At 41.5% G+C, this 19,414-nt stretch overlaps 1 protein-coding gene across 1 annotated transcript in view; it reads left to right on the top strand.

Moving 5' to 3' along the window:
- The window catches only part of MYT1 (myelin transcription factor 1), a 197,244-nt gene that overhangs the window by 114,465 nt on the left and 63,365 nt on the right, over window positions 1-19,414 (top strand). The window contains exons 5-9 of the mRNA XM_072633218.1: window positions 3,283-3,530; window positions 5,231-6,076; window positions 8,989-9,123; window positions 10,120-10,210; window positions 14,257-14,370. Of these exons, the coding sequence (XP_072489319.1) occupies window positions 3,283-3,530; window positions 5,231-6,076; window positions 8,989-9,123; window positions 10,120-10,210; window positions 14,257-14,370 (1,434 nt within the window). The remainder of the gene's footprint in view (window positions 1-3,282; window positions 3,531-5,230; window positions 6,077-8,988; window positions 9,124-10,119; window positions 10,211-14,256; window positions 14,371-19,414) is intronic.

The following is a 19,414-nucleotide window of genomic DNA, read 5'->3' as shown; positions in this document are numbered from 1 at the left end:
GTGTGCCTTTTCTTCCCTGTTGGGTCAGGAAGGAGATACATCTGTAATTGGGTTTGAGAATTAACTAAGTTGTTTTAGGCAATTAAAATATGTCCCTTGATCTGCTTGCTTCAAGATGCATTCAATGGCTTTAAAAAAATCCAGCCCTCAACAATATCTGCACTAGGAGTGGCACAGAGAGCTTTGTAGTTCCTGGTATCTGTGACTGATCAATGATGCACAAATTTAAATAGGCCATAGAAGGCTAGAGCCATGATGTTATAAAAATCATAGGATTTTGAGCAGGAAGGAAAGAACCTTAGAGATCATCTGGTCTTCATTTTATAGATGGGGAAGGTCACTCAGCTAACAAGAGCCAGGGCCCAGGATTCAAACCCAAGTCTGCCAATCCAGGGCTCTTTCCACAACACTGCCCTGGAGAGAATGACACAGAGTTCCTTCAAGTTTTGTGCTCTGGCTTGCCAATGTCTTTCTTAAAATGTGACACACCCAGCACTAGAGGCAATAATGCCATGTGATTTGACAGAGGAATAACTCCCATCCCCAGTATACCCTCCACCCATCCACCATGGGATCCCCAGGATCCCCATCTCCAGTATACCTTCCACCCACCTGCCATGAGGCGAGGACAGGGCCCTCAGATTCCTGACCTTCCACAAACAGAGACCAGGCTGTTCCAGAGAAGATGAGATGCTTCCATAGGCCAGGAGCTGCCCTCTGAGGAGGATAGTTAATCATCTGCTTCCTCCAGGAATAGATCTTGGACTGCTCCTGAGGAAGGTTATGTTTCTATGGATCTCATTTCTTCTGGAAAGAGAGGGGCCTAAGGGGAGCCCCAGGGAACTGTGGTGAAAAGATCCAGTTTTCTTTTGACCAATGCTATTGTCCAAGGAGACAATGTACTTCACAATCCTGGGAACTCCCAAGCACTAGCAGGTCAGTGGGACAAGCACTGCCCAGAAAGAATTCGGTCCTTAGAGCATTGCATCCCTGCCTATTGTCTGCTGGGAGCAACTGCACAGGAAGAGCCCATTCTACCACCTTTCTTCACTGACTTTCAACCTCTTTTGCCCTCTCCAGATGCCTACCTCTCCTCCCCCTCTCCCAACACCAAAAGGAACAAGAGATAGTAGAGAACCACAATGCACAAGGCATGGGCACCAAGGGAAAAACTTCACATCTCCTGGACATAGGACCCCCTCTTATTGTTAGCACCTGGGGAAAGCCTCAGTTGCTTTCCCTGCTCCCACTGTAGCAGCACTCAGTCTGACTAGGTCAGAGTTTATAGGATTACAACTTCTCTTTTTCTGAACGCTATGCTTCCGTTAATGATGCCCAGGATTGCAGTGGCTTAAAAAATACTAAATAACATTATTAACTCACATTGCACTTTTAGGCTACTAAAATCTCCAGGTCTTCTTCACATTAACTTTTCCAAGCTATATCTTTTCTCTCCTGTACTTGGACAATTGATTTTTTTTTAATCCAGGAACAAGACTGAATATTTATCCCTATTTGATTTTACCTTATTAGCCTCAGCCCTTTGTTCTAGCCTGTTGAGATCTTTCTGGATCCTGTCATGCAGTATCTGTTTCTCTTAGTTTCATGTAATCCTCAAATATAATGACTATCATCTATACCATTATCCAAATCACTCATAAAAATTTATAGCAGAATAGGGCCAGTGACAGATCACTTAAAACATTCTACTAGAGATGCCCCCTCTAGATTGGCATTAGTCTATTAAATACAACTCTCTGGATGCAGTCACTTAACTAGGTCCAGCTCTTCCTAACTTTATCATCATCCAGTCCACAACTCTCCATCTTGACCATGAGGATATTGTATGAGAGACTGTATCAAATGCCTTTCTGGAATTCAAGTACATTATGTCAATGACATTCTAGTGACCCTACCAAAAGAGAAAGGGAGTGAATATGGTATAACTGTGTCTTAACAAATTCATACTGGTGCATAGTGATCGCCTTTTCCTAAGGGCCCGTAAAGAACCAATTAATCACTATTCTAGAATTTTGCCAGGTGTCATCACTAGATTCATTAGCCTGTAGTTTGAAAGACTCAACTTTGGTTTCCATTGGGGAGACCGTATCGCCTGGTGGAAGGTGGCCTGCTCTTAGAATCAGGAGGATCCCATGTTCATGTCCTACTTCTGACACTGGCTATGTGATAAATGGGCAAGTCACTTAAATTCCCTGAGCCTCAGTTTCCTAATGTGTATGTGTAACAGGGTGGCAGTCATATATGGAGACCTTACCTGACAGGGCTGTTCGGAGGTTCAAGTGGGTTCACGTGCAGCTTTACAAACCTTAAATTCCCTCACAAATGTCAATTATCAGTAATATTATATTTTGGGGAGAACATCTGCCTTTTTGCAACATTAACCCTACTGCAGTACCATGGGACCTCTCCCATTTTCTGTACTTTTGAGAAGCATAGACTGGGTTTAATTTTTCTTCACAACTTAGAATGAGGCTCATTTTGTGATGATTTTTGAGATGATTATTACATCATTCATTTATTTATTCATTCTTTATTCAACAAGCATTTATTACGTAACTAATAAGTGCCAGGTACTATGTCTTGAAAGTACTAGGAATAAGATAAATATAAAAACTGTTGCCTTCAAAGAGATTATATTCTAATCGTCATTTTTGTAAGGTTTATCATTAAAGTCACAAAGTTAAGGAGAGTACAAGCACTGGACACAACATATTAACTAGCATTTTTACAGCACTTATAGATTTACAAAATACTTTACAAATATTATCCTTACAGCAACCCTAAAAAAGTAGGGAACATTATTATCCCCATTTTATGGATGAGGAAACTGAGGCAGACAGAGGTTAAGTGACTTGCTCAGTGTTGAACAGCTAGAGGAGAGAAGAGAAGGAAAGGGAAATAGGAAGGAAAAAAAGAGAGAAGTTTGTCTTAACTGGTATTCCTGACAATCATCCTAACCTAACCTGAGGATAGAATAAGAAAATGGTTTTGTAATGTCATAAGATAATTAGGGGTCAGATTCAGGAAAGGGTTGTTCTGATTGTGAGAATGTTTAAACTCTAGAAACAGTGGTTGTAGGGGATCATACAATCAGTCCTCTTCCCTTAACCTTGGAGGTATTAGAAACAAAACAAATTCTCATCTGCATGAATTGGCTGTTATAACCTGGGCAGGAAAATGGATGTGCTGACCTCCCTAGGTCCCGTCTATCTGTAGACTTCCTTGTGCCTCGTGCTGAACTGAGTCCTCTCTTCCTTCCAGTTTACAAAGCTGTCCTCTAGCGAAGAAAAGAAAGCTTCAAGACACGGAGGCGGAGCACCTGGTGTCCAAGAGGAAATCTCATCCTCTGAAGCTGGCTCTTGATGAAGGCTACAATGTAGATAGTGATGGCAGTGAGGAGACAGAGGTGAAGGAGGATTCTGTCTCTGATGAATCGGAAGGAACTTTGGAAGAGGAAGAGCCTGAACCCATAGAACAGGAGGAGATTCATAGCCCGGAGCCAGCTGAAGGTGCTTTGTCAACTCTGATTAGAAAGTTTGCTTTTTCACATTTTGAACAAAGGGCATTTAGTGTAGCTGCAGAAGAATTAGAGTCCCTGTGAGTCCTGGTTTGGGCTGGGGAGGGGAGTGGGGGAGTGGAACGGTGCAGGGAGAGGATGTCAAGGGAGTCCCATGTTTGAGGGAGGATGGACACTAGTTTGGCTCAGTCTCCCCAAATCAAGAGCACACACAGCCCCTCTGAAAACAAGAGGTTTCTTGTCCTCAGGAATGCTGGGAGTCTCCCCCAGAAAGAGCCAAGTAATTGATGTGGGACAGACACCTGCAGTGGTGTGTGCCTTTCAGGGTTGCCTGAGCCTCCCCCTTGTAAATACCCTATTGGCCTGAGCTCAGCATTAAGAAAAAAATGATGTGGAAAACGCCGAATTACTAAACATAAATTACAGAGGTAACTTAACCAGCAAAGGATTCACTGCAAGTCTTTTTTTTTTTTCTGAAAATGTACTTCCCTAATGCATCTAAAATGAGTCAATTTACAAACATTTGATTTAGCCATGACAGGGTAAAGCACATTTTTAATAACTTATTATGAGAAAGAATTATTCTAACATGGCAATGCTGGTTTCATTTTTTAACATGGGCTTATATGAGCCCAGACCTAAAAGAAATGAGCTTGGACTTAAAGGAAATTAGATAAAAGAGGTTTTCCTGTATTCTCTTAGTAAAAATTTTTCCTTGGTCTCTGAGTCAAGGGTGCAGGAATAAGAAATATCTTTGCTGATGGAGAAAATTTGGAAGGTTAAAGGGAAGAAGAGAATGATATTGAAAGGTGTTAGGGGAGGAGTGCAGCAGAAATTTTATAATGAAATGGCATTTAGGGGCCTGGGTGTTCCTGAAAACTCTGCAGGCTTTTCTGTTAGTTTGCATAATTATCATTTACTCATTCAACATTCAAGAAATGTGCATTAAACACCATGTTTAATATGTTCAGAGGTCCTGTGCTGGAAACCGTTACAAAGATAAATACTATTAACTTGAGTACTTTAATGGAGTTGAGATTTTATCAGTAGGAATACCCTCACCACTAGTATAGATCCCAGTCGTACAAAGTATCTCCTGTGCATATTTGTTCAGGTCTTTCATAAATCCTCCAGAGGGTCCATTCAGTGCTACAGAACCTTCTTTACCAGTATAATGCTTGGACTCTTTGTCTTCTGTCTTTCATTCTCACAATATGTCCCACCCACCTCCTGTTCTAGTCATATTTTTAAATTTTTTAAAAAAATTTCTGTTACTCAACTTGTGATTTGATTGGGCTAGGGAGCTCCTGGTGAGGAATTTTACTTTATTTTTTTAACAATTTTATATACATATTGTATTTTTATTTATATTTTATTTTAGCAAAGCCTTCTCTTTGATCTGTAATTTTACTTAGAGTTGCCAGGGACCCCAGAGGCAAGACTTGAACCCAGATCTTCCTAATTTAGAAGCCCTTAACACAAACTGCCTCTCTTTTCTATAAATAGGACAGGGGTGTGTGGAATTCAGGGGAAGATAATGCAAGTGTAAGCAACAAATAAATGCAAATTAAAACAAGAAGAGTAGCGTGCTGACCATCTGTCTGTGGTACTTTTGCTACTATCAGATCAAGTCCCATGTATGCCTGGGAAGGAAGGGGAAATATTCATATCTACAGTCTATTCTTTGTGCAGGGAGGAGCCCTACCAAGTCCCACTACAGACCCAATGCGTCCAGCGGTCCAACCGGTCCTTCCAAGGCCAATTACAGCAGCTATCAGGAAATCATAGCCACTTCTCTCTTAAATTTGGGCCAAATTGCAGAAGAAACCCTGGCTATTGAGGGCCAGCTGCCTGAGAGCCAAGGGCAAACTACAAAGCCCGGAGCCAACATCCTCCACCTGGTTCAGGAGGGAACCGGGGAGGGGGTATCCGGAGAAGAGGGAGACAAGGAAATCTTCATCCAGACAGAAGATGCTGAGGAGGTCATTGAGGTCACAGGCGAGAGAGGAGGTGAGCTGTGTCTGGAGCCCCGAGAAGGCCTGGCCAGTCAGGACTCCCGCAAAGCCCAGACCACCGAAGAGGAAGAAGACGATGAGGAAGAGGACGAGGATGATGAGGATGAGGACGAGGAGGAGGAGGAAGAAGAAGAGGAAGAGGACGAGGAGGAGGAAGAGAAACCCCCTGGAGTGGTCTGCGAAGAAATCCCCCATGCCTCCCAGGATCCCCCAAAGCCTCACTGCCCCAGCCAACTCAGCCCTCAGCCTGAATACTCGGTCATCGTCGAAGTGCGCTCCGACGGCGACAAGGACGACGACGCTCACTCTCAGAAGTCCGCGGTGACCGACGAGTCCGACATGTACGACATGATGACCCGGGGGAACCTGGGCCTCCTGGAGCAGGCCATCGCGCTAAAGGCGGAGCAAGTGAGGGGGGTCCGGGAACCCGGCAGGATGCCCGCAGAAGCAGGAAAACCGCTCCCAGCCGACGGGAAGCAAAACCGGCCACTGGACACAATCCGGAAAAGTTACTACAGCAAAGGTAAGCCCGGTCCTGCCCCACGGGGTCCCTCCCGCATCAGGCACCCCCCTGGAGGCTGCCTCTTCTGGTCAGCCGGCCTTGATCCAGGCCCCAACAAAGCAGCCCCTCCCCCACATGAATCAATCAATCCGCAGATATTCATTAAGCCCCTGCTATGTGCTGGGTGCACCTCCTGCCCGCCCTCACTTCCTATCCTCCCCGTTTCAGTCATCTCCAGAACGGTTTCTCAGGGCACCTTGGCCCCAGGGACGGCGGCTGCCCCTGGATTCCCGCTCCCTCCACTTTCCCTGTCCTCATCCCCACTCCACAAGGTTGGCCTAGCCCCTTCTCCTCACCCTTGTTCTTTGCTCTCCATGGCTGTTTCCTATATGGGTCCTGTCCCAGCTCCCTGCCCAGCACAGCTTTTACAGACTCTATTTACCCTGCCCTAGGGGAGGACAATTTCTAGTTTAGTGAGGTGCCAGCCCAATCCAGGCCAACTCTGTTTCCCTCCTCTTAAGCCAGACCCCTGCCTTTCCGACAAGCAGAATTTTAAATGTAAAAGAATGTGAATGTTACTACCCACACATAGCTTGCCCTATGAAATGGAATCTAAGCTTCCTTAAAGATGGAATTTCTTGGGTGTCCTCTTTTCCTCTGATATTGGGTGTGTAGCAGTCCATAGTGATGCCAGAAAGGTGGAAGGGCAGGAAGATCCACTAAGAATCCAGTCAAAAATAAAGCTGCTGCTGAACTGAAGGATAAATGCAGCTTGGTTCTATCCTCAAGGAGAGGTCAAGGCTGACATGCAATCAGTTGGTGATGAAAACTATTACAGATTCGGCAGATATGAGTTGATGGGAAGAAGGTTGAGGGCTAGGCAGAGATAGACTCTTCAAGGATTGAATGAGAAAACAATGTCAAGTGCTCTGTAAACCAAATGTTAGCAGTTAACTAAGGAAATTTGGTATATTCTCACTCGAGGGCCTACACTTTCTCCCAAATGCCTCTAGTGTTTTGAAATGTTATCCAGTCACTTAAAAAAAGGTTTGGATAATTAATTTTATTCTTTTACAGATTCTATCCAAATGACTGACATAAATAATTTTAAAAGTTTCCCCAGACTCAGAGAATTTGGAAGGTACCTCAGACATTATCTAGTCCAAGCCATACTTGAACAAGACTATTTCTTAAGGGCATCCCTAACAAGTGATGATCTAGTCTTTGTTTGAAGACCTCCACTGAGGAGAGTTTGTGCTTAGTACTTCCCTGGACTGATCTTTCATCTGGGGGGTGGAGGAATGGGATGAGAGTACTCCAAGTATTTACAAGGCACAGACTGAGGGAAAGGAAAGATTCTTTTTCATGGATCTCAGTTTAGCTGTGAAAAAAATCATTTCATAATCTAAAGAAATGCTGTGGATATAGGGCTGAAGGTATCTTTAGGAAACTGATTCTGGCCCTAAGTCATCAATTAGAAGAGTCTAGAGGCCATCTAGCTTAGGAGATCAGCCAAACTTTATTTTTCCAGGTCTCTGTGACCTCAGATAATTAACTTCTATTTTCCTTCCATGAAATATATGGCTTCCATAGTTTGTCTCATAGATTCATAGATGAACTGGAAAGGAACTAGAGGATCTACTCCTACTCTTTATTTTGCAGATGAGAAAATTGAGGCCTCAAATATAAAGATATATGCCTGAAGTCATACATGTAGAAAGTGACAAAACCAGGATTTGAACCCACATCTTCTGACACTAGACCAACATTCTTCCTTACAGAACCATGCTAAATATCTACCAGTTTAGCTATTATGTTCCCCCCCTATTGACTTATCTGTTAATAGAGGGAGTTGATCTAGTTCTCAGGCAGACTTGTCTACCCCAGTGCCATCCCAGATCAGATGGATTTCTATTGGGAAATTTTTTTAACCAAGTTTACCTGTTTTCCCCTATTTTGCTGAGGACCTATTTCTGAACTGTTTTGAGTCTTCCTTTGTGATCTTTCACATTTCAGATTAACCTTCAATGGTTATTGTATTTTTAAAACAGTAAGTTTAGTAACTCCATGCTGAAACTTAAAGTCATTTCTACACCAAGCTGACCAAAAAGATTAAAAAGAAAATTCAATCAAGGTCCAGATTGATGTTGACTCTTCATGACCCCATTTAGAATTTTCTTGGTAAAGATACTGGAGTGCTTTGCCATTTCCTTCTCCAGCTCATTTTACAGATGAGGAAACTGAGGCAAACAGTTAAGTGACTTGACCAGGGTCAGGAAGCTATTAAGCATTTGAGGCCAGATTTGAACTCAGGAAGATGAGTTTTCCAAACTTCAGGCCTAGCATTCTATCCACTGTACCACCTAGCTGTCCCAACTATTCAGATACTTTTGTCTAAAAGATACCAAGTACCCTGGACACACTCAGGAGACCTAAATTCTAATCTTAGTTCTGTAACTTACTGGTTGAGTGACTTTGAATCTGTCAGTCCCATTTTGGGGGCCTTAATTTCTCCATCTGTCAAATAAAGGAGTTAAACTAACTGATGTCCAAGATCTCAGCTCTACTGGTCTGTGATTGTATCCAGTCCTTTGGCTAGAAATATTTAGATCAATGACTGAAATTTTCAATTTCTATCCAAATGCTTGGTGTTAAGAAGAAATGGTTTTCCCAAGTCACACTGAGATTATCATCTTTTCATTCTGATTGAACATTTGGGTAGTATGATTCTAGTCTAGTCTAGTATGATTCTAGTCTCAGGAAATCCCTCGTGCCACCTTACATGACCTCATCCCTCAGCTCTTCCTTCTCTGAAAAGCAAATTGGTGTTAGGAGTTATAACCTTCCCTTTCTCATTCTTCTGTCTGGGGTCATCTGTTCATGACTCCTAAGTAGAGGAAACTCCAGTCTTCCTCCCTTGCATTCCTTCCTAGATGCTTCAAGAGCTGAAAAGCGTGAGATCAAATGCCCCACTCCAGGTTGTGATGGAACTGGTCATGTCACAGGATTGTACCCTCATCATCGGAGTCTGTCTGGCTGCCCCCACAAGGACAGGATTCCTCCAGAGAGTGAGTACCCTTCAAAGTCATGTTCACATTGACATTTGTCCAAACCTCATAACTCTCAATGCATTGCTGTCATTCAGCAGGGCCAGCAGTTCACTTCAGGCCAGGTCTCATGGTGCCTTGGGCTGTCAGATACTTGCCCAGTTCCTCCAATTAGCCATAGGCTCCAGATCCAGTGGCATAGGGACTGCCTACATAAAACATTCATTATAATCAGTCATTGAACTTACAATTACAACGTGTCAAATGTGCTTGCAGATAGTCAGTGGGTACATATGGACGATGCTGTAGAAGACAGGCTATGGTTGATCTCTCCCTGGGCCTGAAATAGAATACTCTTGGAGCATAAATAACACTCATCATTGGGTGTGTGGGATAATAGGATAATGGCCGAACTGGCCTTATCTGTCATTCTAAAGGTTGCAGGCTTATAATAAACACAGAACTGCAGGAATTGGGTTTGGGAGACAAGGTACTGGGGAGATGAAAACAGTCACCTTCAGAGCAGCTTGAATTCAAAACATTCAAAAGGAAAGTCTTGGAAAGCAAATTATTTCCTTCCTGTTTAAGGTTATCACTGCAAGAGACAGATTACAATTAGATGGAAACCACAGCCCATCTGAAGGATTAAAAGCAATAATGGCATTTTTTTCTTCTCTGTCATAGAAAGGCAGAATTCAAAAGTAGGAGATGGTCCACTCATCCCCTTTACCTTCTGCACACACTCACACACTCTCACACATACACATACACATACACACACACACACACACACACACACACCTACCACCTCTCCCCACACTTGATACTTGACCTAGATCCTAGTTCTGACAAAAGAATGAATGGCTACAGTTCTTACTTTCCTATAGACAAATTCTAAAGGAATGTTTCTGTTTGCTCAAGCCATAGAATGTGGCTTGTAGAATGATTTGATTACCTGTCTCTTTTTTCAACTCTGCCTCACCTCTTTGCTTCTCCCCCTCCCTGTCTCTCCTACAGTCTTGGCCATGCATGAGAATGTGTTGAAATGCCCCACTCCTGGCTGTACAGGGCAAGGTCACGTAAACAGCAACCGGAACACACACAGAAGGTACTTGTCACGAAACTGATAGGAGGGTGGAGCCACCAACCAACTCAGGGGACCTCAACTTGCTAACAACTGTGTCTAATGCAACAATAGTCTATTGGCCGAGAGTCTGAAAGAGTCAGTCTCTGGGGCTTTTGGGAAACCCCAGCAATTTTTTTTTTATTTCCATGCCCTAAAAGCCTGGCTTTCCTACTTGTCAATGATTCTGAGGGAGCCTAGGGAAATACAAGAAGGAGAACAAGACAGAAAAAGGTAATGTGGGATGGCCAATATATCAGAAGACAGGTGGAAATTTGGGGCTGGAGAACTATTTGCAAGACAGCAAATAGGTGTCCTTTTCTTCTCAGTTGAGGTATAACAGGGAAACTAAGGGAAAAACTCAGTTAGCTAATTATTTTCTTTGTGAGGAGTCCAGTAAAGAGAGGTTGAAATTTGGGTCATATGTGGATTTCAATGATCTATTCCATGCCTTTCCCCCATGATGAAGATATTTTAAAATTGATTGAATACACCTCCATAACTCTCACCCAAGTGCATTAATTCCTTGTGTTATCAATGATCATGCTCAATGAGTGATATGTACCTGGACCAGTCAGACCTTATGCTGTGCATTCATTCATTCATTCATTCATGTAATAAATATGTATTAAGCACCTACTGTGTATAGAGTCCTGTGCTAGATGATGATCAAGATAGAGTTTAGTTAATTAAGACATGGCCATGCCATTCATGGAATACTTATAAGTCTAGTAGTGTTACTGAGAAATCCTCCAGTCTAATAAACCAGATAAAGTTAAATTTAAAACTTCTTGTAATTATGCTATAACCCCTCCAAGCCAGAATTAGGAAATTAAAATACTTTATTTTGTTCTCTGTTGATGTTAATAAGTGCAAATAGCTCTCTCTCTCTTTTCGCATTATCCAACGTCCATTATCCAGAAGCTTTCATAGAATCCACAGTTATTGTTTAATTTGTGGACCAACCAAGATCTTTTGCAGGGCTAGGTGTCTTAAGAAAAGGTTATACTGGGTGGCCATGGCAACACCAAACAAAGTCTCAGATCTTTTGACAGTCAGGCCACAATGTCTTTCTTCCCTTCTGGCTACTGGTGAGTCCAGGGTTAATGTTGTGTAAAAATAAGTTATGCTCACACACACACACACACACACACACACACACACACACAGAGCCCTTATAGAAGATGAGCAGCAGGGAAGGCAGGAAAGAATCTGCCCTGGTGGAGTCAATAATGAGCCCTTTCCCTTATTGGACTATAACAGATGGTGATTGTCTAATCTCACTGGCTAGCTCTTTTAGAAAATAGATTTAGAGGACCACCTTCTATGATCCCGTCTCCCTCTCATGGGCACATAGGCTGTGACAAGTCGCCAACATAGTGTAGCTCTGCCTTTGGAATCGGAGGGTCTGGGTTCATTTCTTGGTTTTGCCACAAATGGTTGAATGACAAGCAGTCATTTAACCACTCCGGGTCTCAGTTTTCTCCTCAATTAAATGAAGGGGTTGGATTAAATGATCTCAAAGTTCCTTTTAAGACCCAATAAGCTACCAGACTTGCCATCATGGCTCAGTTTTAGGTCAGACCCAGACAATAAAAATGAAGATATGTTCTTTTTCAAAGAGTTCTTAAGGCTCTTGGGAAGTAGAACCACTAACCCAAACCAACTCTATACCCAAAGAGAGCAAACAATTACGTAGAATGCAATGTTGGCCCACAACCTGAGATTTCCTTTTTCTTTCCACTTTTTTTTTGAGACAAATACTCTAATTACAGTGAAATTCCATTGCTGACTTGGTATTTTCTGAGAACATCTACTGTGTGTGACAGACGGTAGCAGCCTGTAGTACTCCTCTTTTCTCAGAGGGTGATGAGAGAAGTTACTCCAAAGAGTGTTGAAGACTGAAGATTTGGGTCTCAGCAACAAATTCAATTCAACAAATAAGTACCTACTGTGTGCAAAGCACTATGCTCAACACTGGGGATATAAAGATGAAAAATAGTCTCTGTCTTCAAGGAGTCAGAAGCCTTGGCCTATCCCTAGGGTGGACATGATGTTGAGAAAGATAATCATACTTAAAGGTAGAGCGCAATAAAATTTCAAAAGAGATTCTGATGAAACGTTCTAAGAAAATTGGAGGAAGAAAAGAATACTTTCCAGAGGGTGGCTGAGACAGACTTCAAGACGAAGGTAGTACCTGAGCCAAACCTGGGTATAAGAAATGGACTTTGGTAGGTGATGATAGTCTGTGAGTACACAGAGACTAGGGAGGATGAATGTTGTTTGGGAAGTAACTAGCACTGTAGTTTGTCTGGAATGGAAAGTGCATGAAAGGGACTAATGTGGAATAAACCTAGAAAGGTAGGTTGGGACCAAATGTGGAAAGTCTCAAATGCCAGGTCAAAGATTTCATACTTTGTTGCATATATGACAAAGCAAAGGGTCACAGAAGATTTTTTTTAATGGGAGAACAGCCTGTACATTACGAGGATCATTTTCACAGCATGGATTGAGGAGGATAAAAATTAGATATAGGGAAACCACTTAGGAAGCTAGTATAAAAGTCTGCATTAGAGATGGTGATCCAAAGGGAATGAATGCAAGTGATGTTCATGTTAGTAGAATCAATATGCCTTCCGGAAAGGTGAATTGGAGCCCGATGTGAAGGGTCTCTTATCAGATGAGCAGCATCAGATATGGTCAATGAGAAAAGAGGAAAAAGTCCCCCAAGAAACTCCAAAGTTTCTAACCTAGGTTCATATATCAGTTTCGTAGATTTAGAGCTGAAAGGAGACCTTAGAAATACAATACAATCCCCTCATTTTACAGATAAGGAAGCAACCTAAGACCCAGGGAGGTTAAATGACTTTTATGCTCATGAACATTGTCAGATGACACGACCATGGTTCCCAAAAATTATGTGGATACATCAACTCCTGCTTCTAATGCCTATTACTTAACCCCCTGGCAAGTCATTTAACCTTCCTGGGCCTCAGTTTCCTCAACTTCTAACTAAAGGGCCACAAAAAATCACAGAAAACAGAACAGCTTTAAAACATGAAGAATTTATTGCATATCTGAAAAGAAAAGCAAGTTATATATGATATTCACACCGTACAATGTTCTTTTTCTGAACTACATTGCATATGGAAATGCTTGTTCTATTTGTGCTTGTTAAGTGCAGAATAAAAAAAATAAGAAATAAAATAAGGAGAGGAACAAGATAGCCTCTAAGGTTCCTTCTAACTCTAGGACTATAATTTGATGTTTTTTTTGTTGCTTTGGGGCACATAATAGCAATGAAAGCTGACAACCATGTAGCACATTAAGATTTACTAAATGCTTCATGTAAATCTGATCCTCATAACTCTCTGAGGTAGGAACTTCAGGTATAATTATCCCCATTTTACTTAAAGAACTAACTCTTCCAACTCCTTTAATTCTCTTCTGTAGATGGTGGTGCCATCAATAGGAAAGGAGAAGACAAGAAGGAGAGAACATTCAGGGAGGAAGATGATGAATTCCTATGCAGACGTGTTGAGTTTGAGATGCCAGGAAGTTATTTAGGTTCAGATGTTTATCAGACCTAGTGAAATTCAGGAGTGAACTTGGAGAAAATTAGTGCTAGATAAATAAATTTGTGAGTCTTTCGAACAGAGGTGATAGTTGGACCATAAAAATGGATGAGATAACCCATGAAGAGTGCAAAAACAGAAGAGAATGGAATCTAGGATAGAGCCTTTGGGGACACCCACTCTTAGAGAGTGGGAGGACAATGAACCAATGAAGGAACTAGAAGAGTGGTCAGGTAGGATGCCCTTCCCTGATTAGAATTTCTTCCAGCTGTTTCTTCATTGTCCTTTCCAGTGGCCCCATCCCATCACACCTGTGGAGCTCTGTGAGTGCTCATGTTTGGGGGGGTGAGATGGCAACAATAAAACCAAGAGACATTCAGTGCAAATCCTGAGCCAAGGGAGATGTCTCCCTGTTGCTTATGCTCAGTTTTTTCCTCCTTGTGTTTTTTTCCTTAGTTTGTCTGGGTGTCCCATTGCTGCAGCTGAAAAATTAGCCAAATCTCATGAGAAGCAACAGCCACAGGCGGGCGATCCTTCCAAGAGTAGCTCAAATTCTGATCGGATTCTCAGGTGAGTGAAGCAGAGAGGACAGAAGTAAATATCATTAGTAAGAACCCACCCTTATTAATTGGGACTAAGAGGTCTCTCCCTCTGTGTCCCTTGATGACATGCTCAGATTCTATGGCTCTGTTGCTTTAGTGATGAGTCCCGTTTTTACATCTTTAAGTCATTCCAAGATGGGTAGGTAGTTCATTGATAATTCAAGATTGTAAGCTCTTTGAGAGCAGACACCATGTCATTTTCCATCTTTGTGTCTCCAGTGCCAAGCACTGGGACCTATGCATTTTAGGTGCTTAATGTAAATTAGATCAAAACAGATTCTTAAAACTAGGGGAAAAGGAGAATCAAAGAAGGGATAAATAAGACTGTTGCTTGGGTGCATGAGACAAAAATAACCAATGATGAAAGGCAAAGCTGCCCAGCTGTTTTGCTTCTGTTTCCTTTACAACATAAAAAGCTCTTTGGACTGGAAAGGGAGTTGAAATCCAATATAAGCAGGGAAATAGAGAGAGAGAACCTAGTTGTCCTTGATGAGATAAAGACTCTAGGCTAGGGAAATGAAAGAAGTTGTGGCTATGATTGCTGAGCCTGTCAGTGATCTTTGAAAGATTGGGGAGATCAGAACTGTCACACATCTAGAGAAGAGCAAATATTCTAATGTTCAAAAACAAAAAAAGAGAAAAGAGTCTTCAGAGTATAGGCCATTAAGCTTGACTACAATTTTTGACAAAATTTTTAAATGAATTATTAAAAGGAACGTTAGTGAATGTCTAGAAAAGGAAGCAGTGATCAAGAAAGAGCCCAGCATGATTTCCTCAAGAGTTGGTCATGCCAGATTTTGGGAAATGCTATTTCTTCTAGCTCTTAACTAAGTATTTGACAAAGTCTTTCATATCATCATGATAGATTCAAAACTGGTTGAACAACTGGATCTGAAGACTAGTCTTTAATGATTCAATATCAACTGAGAAGGAGATATCTGCCAGAGTATTCTAACTTTGTGTGGTTGACCTTGTGCTGTTAAATATTTTTTATCTGTGAATTAGAAAAAATTCTACATTTATTAGTTTTGCATGTGACGCAAGGTGTTTTACTTGGAATCAGGAAGATGTGGGTTCAAATCCTGTTTAATATTTACTTGCTATATGATGATAGGCAAACCATTTAACCTCTCAAAGCCTCAGTTTTCTCATCTGTAAAAGGAGGAATTTGGACTCACCAGCCTCTAAGGTTCCTTCTTCCAGCACAGAATCTATGATCCAGTGATTGTCTAGTGACCAGCACTAAGGATGACATTTAGTATCTGCAAGTATATCAATGAACTTAGCAAATCTAATTAGATAAAATTTAACAAGGATAAATGTAAAGCTTTTAATGGTTTTTTTGAAAACCATTTTAAAAAATCAGTTTCACAAGTACAAGATGGAAGAGGTATGGCTAAATGGAAGTTTCTTGGAAAAAGCTGGGGGTGATGAAGATTAGTGCATCAAGTTGAGTATGAGTCATTAGGGAGATATAGCAGCCAAAAAAGAAGCTAATGACATCTTAAGCCACCTTGAGAGACATTGTATCCAGGTCTAAGAAAAAGAGGCAATGGTTCACCTTTATTCTGTCCTGATAAAACTGCATCTGAAAGTATAGTGTTTGATTCTAGGGGTCATATTTTAGAAAAAACATTGATAAGCTGGAGAGCAGTCATGGGAAGGAAGCCGAGATGGTGAAGGGCCCCTCAGGGGATGCCATGTGAGCTTCAGCTGGGGAAACTGGAGGTATTGAACTAGAAGAGAAGGCACACACAAAGGTCCGAGATAATTTCCTTTAAATAATTTGAAAGGCTCTTATGTGGATGAGACCAAGATTTGCTTGGTCCTCGAAAACAGAACTGAGAGCAGAGGGTAGAAGGGAGCAGAGACAGGTATAGGCTTGACATAAAGAAAAAAAAACAATTTCTAAACAATGTGAGCTCTCCAAAAAAATGAAAGGGACTATACCTTAGGGTATAGCAGATTCCCCTTTTGATAGTGGGTATTCAAGCAGAGGCCAGATGACCACAGATTACATATATTGAGAAGGAGATTCTTGTTCAGGTATACATTACATTAGATGGACCCTAAGGTCCAGTTTGATTCTGACAGTCACTATTTCTGCTTCTATTAATTTATTTGAGTTGAATTGAATTGTTCATTGTAGGGAGCACACCCAGGACAATAACATACTTCTGTAGCACTGCGTAATGCTACAGCCCTGGGCCAAAGGAGTTATGGTGAATCTAAAGACATCTCTGTGGATTACTTGCCAATACAAAATGCATAGGAATCATGGCTGATGCATTAGCCAAGTCAGAAGGATCCTTTCTTTCTTTCTTTTTCTTTCCTTTTAAAAACTTGACTGGGAATGATTTTTGCCACCTTTTTCTTTTGCTATTTCTTAAGTTGTCCTAGTGATTTAAGGACTTAGGAAAAATTTTGAAGGGAAAGGTGTTCAATCACTCCCATCCATATTATTTCCTATGTGTATCATAAAATACTGTTTTAAATGAATGATTTGGGTGCCAAATGTGAGGCTGGTGACCCTCCTTCACTCAAAACAAAGTCAAGTGCAAGTCATGTCATCATTTCTCTGATGGTATGGTGTTCTTTGGCAACAAAGGACCCTGAGAAAGAAAGAAAAAAGGCTATGCACAGAACTTAAACTTCTATTTTCTTATATAAGGAGATTTATTGAAGTGAAATTCATGCTGAAAAGAGAAGACAGGATGGTCTTGTGGCGAGGGCAAGGGATGACAGGACTGTCATCAAGGGATGACTGTTAGTCACAATGTTCCATTGGTATCCTTATCAAGTTAGGAAAAATCGAGAAAGGCCTCTAGCACACAGGGTAGAACCCTTGTGATAGCGAGTTTTTGAGAGACATGGACAAGTATCACACAGGGTGGGCAGGCATGAATGGATTATAATCTGCATTGTTTGAGAGAATTTCCAAATCAACGAGATAAGAGATCTATTTATATATTTGATAATTCACTACAGCTGACCAAGGACTCAGGACGGCCATCAATTGGAGATGGTTAGGTCAGCATGCTGAGGTGGATCTCACTAGCTCTCTGGGCTGCAGTTGTGAGAGCTCTGCCGGCACCAGCAGATCATCCTGGGGTAGAATGCAGCATCACAGAATGGCTTCACGACTTTCCCCTTTTATATAGAAAAATCCCATCCCTAATGTGCTTCCCAGATATTTTGCCAGATTTCAGATTTCTTCCCTTATCAGGAGTTTCAAGAAAATGACTGATGGGGAAACAAGGTTCTATCTCTTTTCTGCACTCTCAGATCTACATTTTGGTATCTCTGAGCATTATAATTGATTAAGGGCCTGAAGCAAGGGGAAAAGGAAATAGAAAAAGAGATCAAGTCACCCTGCGGCTAACTTTTCTAATGTACAGTCCTAACACTGTTCTTAAAGAGAAATAGGCCATGATTTACATGATTGCACATGTATAACATATCTGGTTGCTTACCATCTCAGGGAAGGGATGAAGGGAGAGAGGGAGGGATAGAATTTGGAATCAAAACTTTAAAAAAATGTTAAAAACATTTAACACGCAATTTGGGGAGGAATAAAATATATATTTTTAAAAAAGGAAAGAAATAGGTCCATGTCTCTGACTGGACCCTGTGAAACATCTATCTGAAAGTTTCCCAGAGCACATTGGGGCAATCCCTCTGCACAGGTGACCATTAACTCATAAGGGGCAAAATCTAGAACAAAAGTGCCATTAAGTTTGTTCATGGTCTGGATTTCTGACTTAACTCTTAATCATTTGAAATGATTTCCAAACTCTAAAGTATGCTGTAAGTGCAACAAACAAGTTAACATCCACTACAAGTTTTTCTTTAGTACTGCCTATATTGAGAGGTCTTGCATCTGTGAGATGGGCTAGCAGACAATCACTGGGAGCCCAAATAGCCTCCACAGCACCTGGCTCTAATGCCTGTCTTGTTAGTATTTTGTAAGATGTTTGGGGATTTGCCTATTTGTGTAGTAAGCTACATTTATAAGGAGAAGATATAGTTCTAAGAACTCAGGAGGATCATTATTCCCTTTCCCGTAAAAGAGATCAGCTAACTGACCCATAAGGTCTCTCTCTCCCAGGTCTTAAGTTCCTGATTCTAGGAGATGCCACTGCAGTCATTAGTGAAATATCATGATATCATGGGACTTGAAGTCAGAAAAGACCTTTTTGAATTTGTGTACATCATATCACTTCTCTCCCTCAGTTTTGTCATCAATCCAGTAGAATTTCAGAGAAGGGGAGGCCAGGGTTGGCGATCTGGAAGCATAATCTCACCAGTGTAGGGAGCTCCTGATAGGGAAACTTCACCATTGCAGACTGGTGTCTTAGAGAGTTTGCTTGGGGAACTAAGTAGGTTATCAACTCGCACAAGGTCATGCAACTAGTACGTGTCAGAGGCAAAATTTGAACTCAGGTCCTCCTTACTTCAAGGGTCACTGTCTATTCGCTAAACCATGCTGCCTAGATATGCAATTGAAGTAATAATACTCATGCTATCTACTTCTTAGAATTGTTAGGAAAACAAACCTTTTCAAGCTTTAAAATGTTATGGAAACGTGAGTGATCATTCTCATCCTTGTGAGGGAGAATTTGGAGAGAGCATACTTATCATTTTATCTGCATTTAACTTTCCTGACAGCCTGAGCCAGCCACAAAAATGTATGCTTGTCTCTCTATAGAAAAAAGAAGGAATTGCCTGGAAATCCATCCCTGAGCTAGCATATGCATATGTGTGCGTGTGTGTACTGTGTGTACATACGTGTGCATGCTTGCATGTGCATGTCTGTGTCTGTGTGTGTGCCTGCATGCTCCCTGAGCATCTATTCCCTTGTCCATGACCTTAACCCAACTGAATGTCGGTTCTTGACCTTGAGATTTCTGGGTTTTATTCATAGGAAGGAGCAGTGGTCTGGACTCTGACACTGTCTCTAATGTCAACTTGTTTTGTGATTCAGAGCAAATTACTTCACTTCTCTCAAACTC

The sequence above is a fragment of the Notamacropus eugenii genome, chromosome 1 (genome assembly GCF_028372415.1).
Source record: "Notamacropus eugenii isolate mMacEug1 chromosome 1, mMacEug1.pri_v2, whole genome shotgun sequence".
Lineage (NCBI taxonomy): Eukaryota > Metazoa > Chordata > Mammalia > Diprotodontia > Macropodidae > Notamacropus > Notamacropus eugenii.
This window is presented reverse-complemented; position numbering and strand designations above follow the sequence as displayed.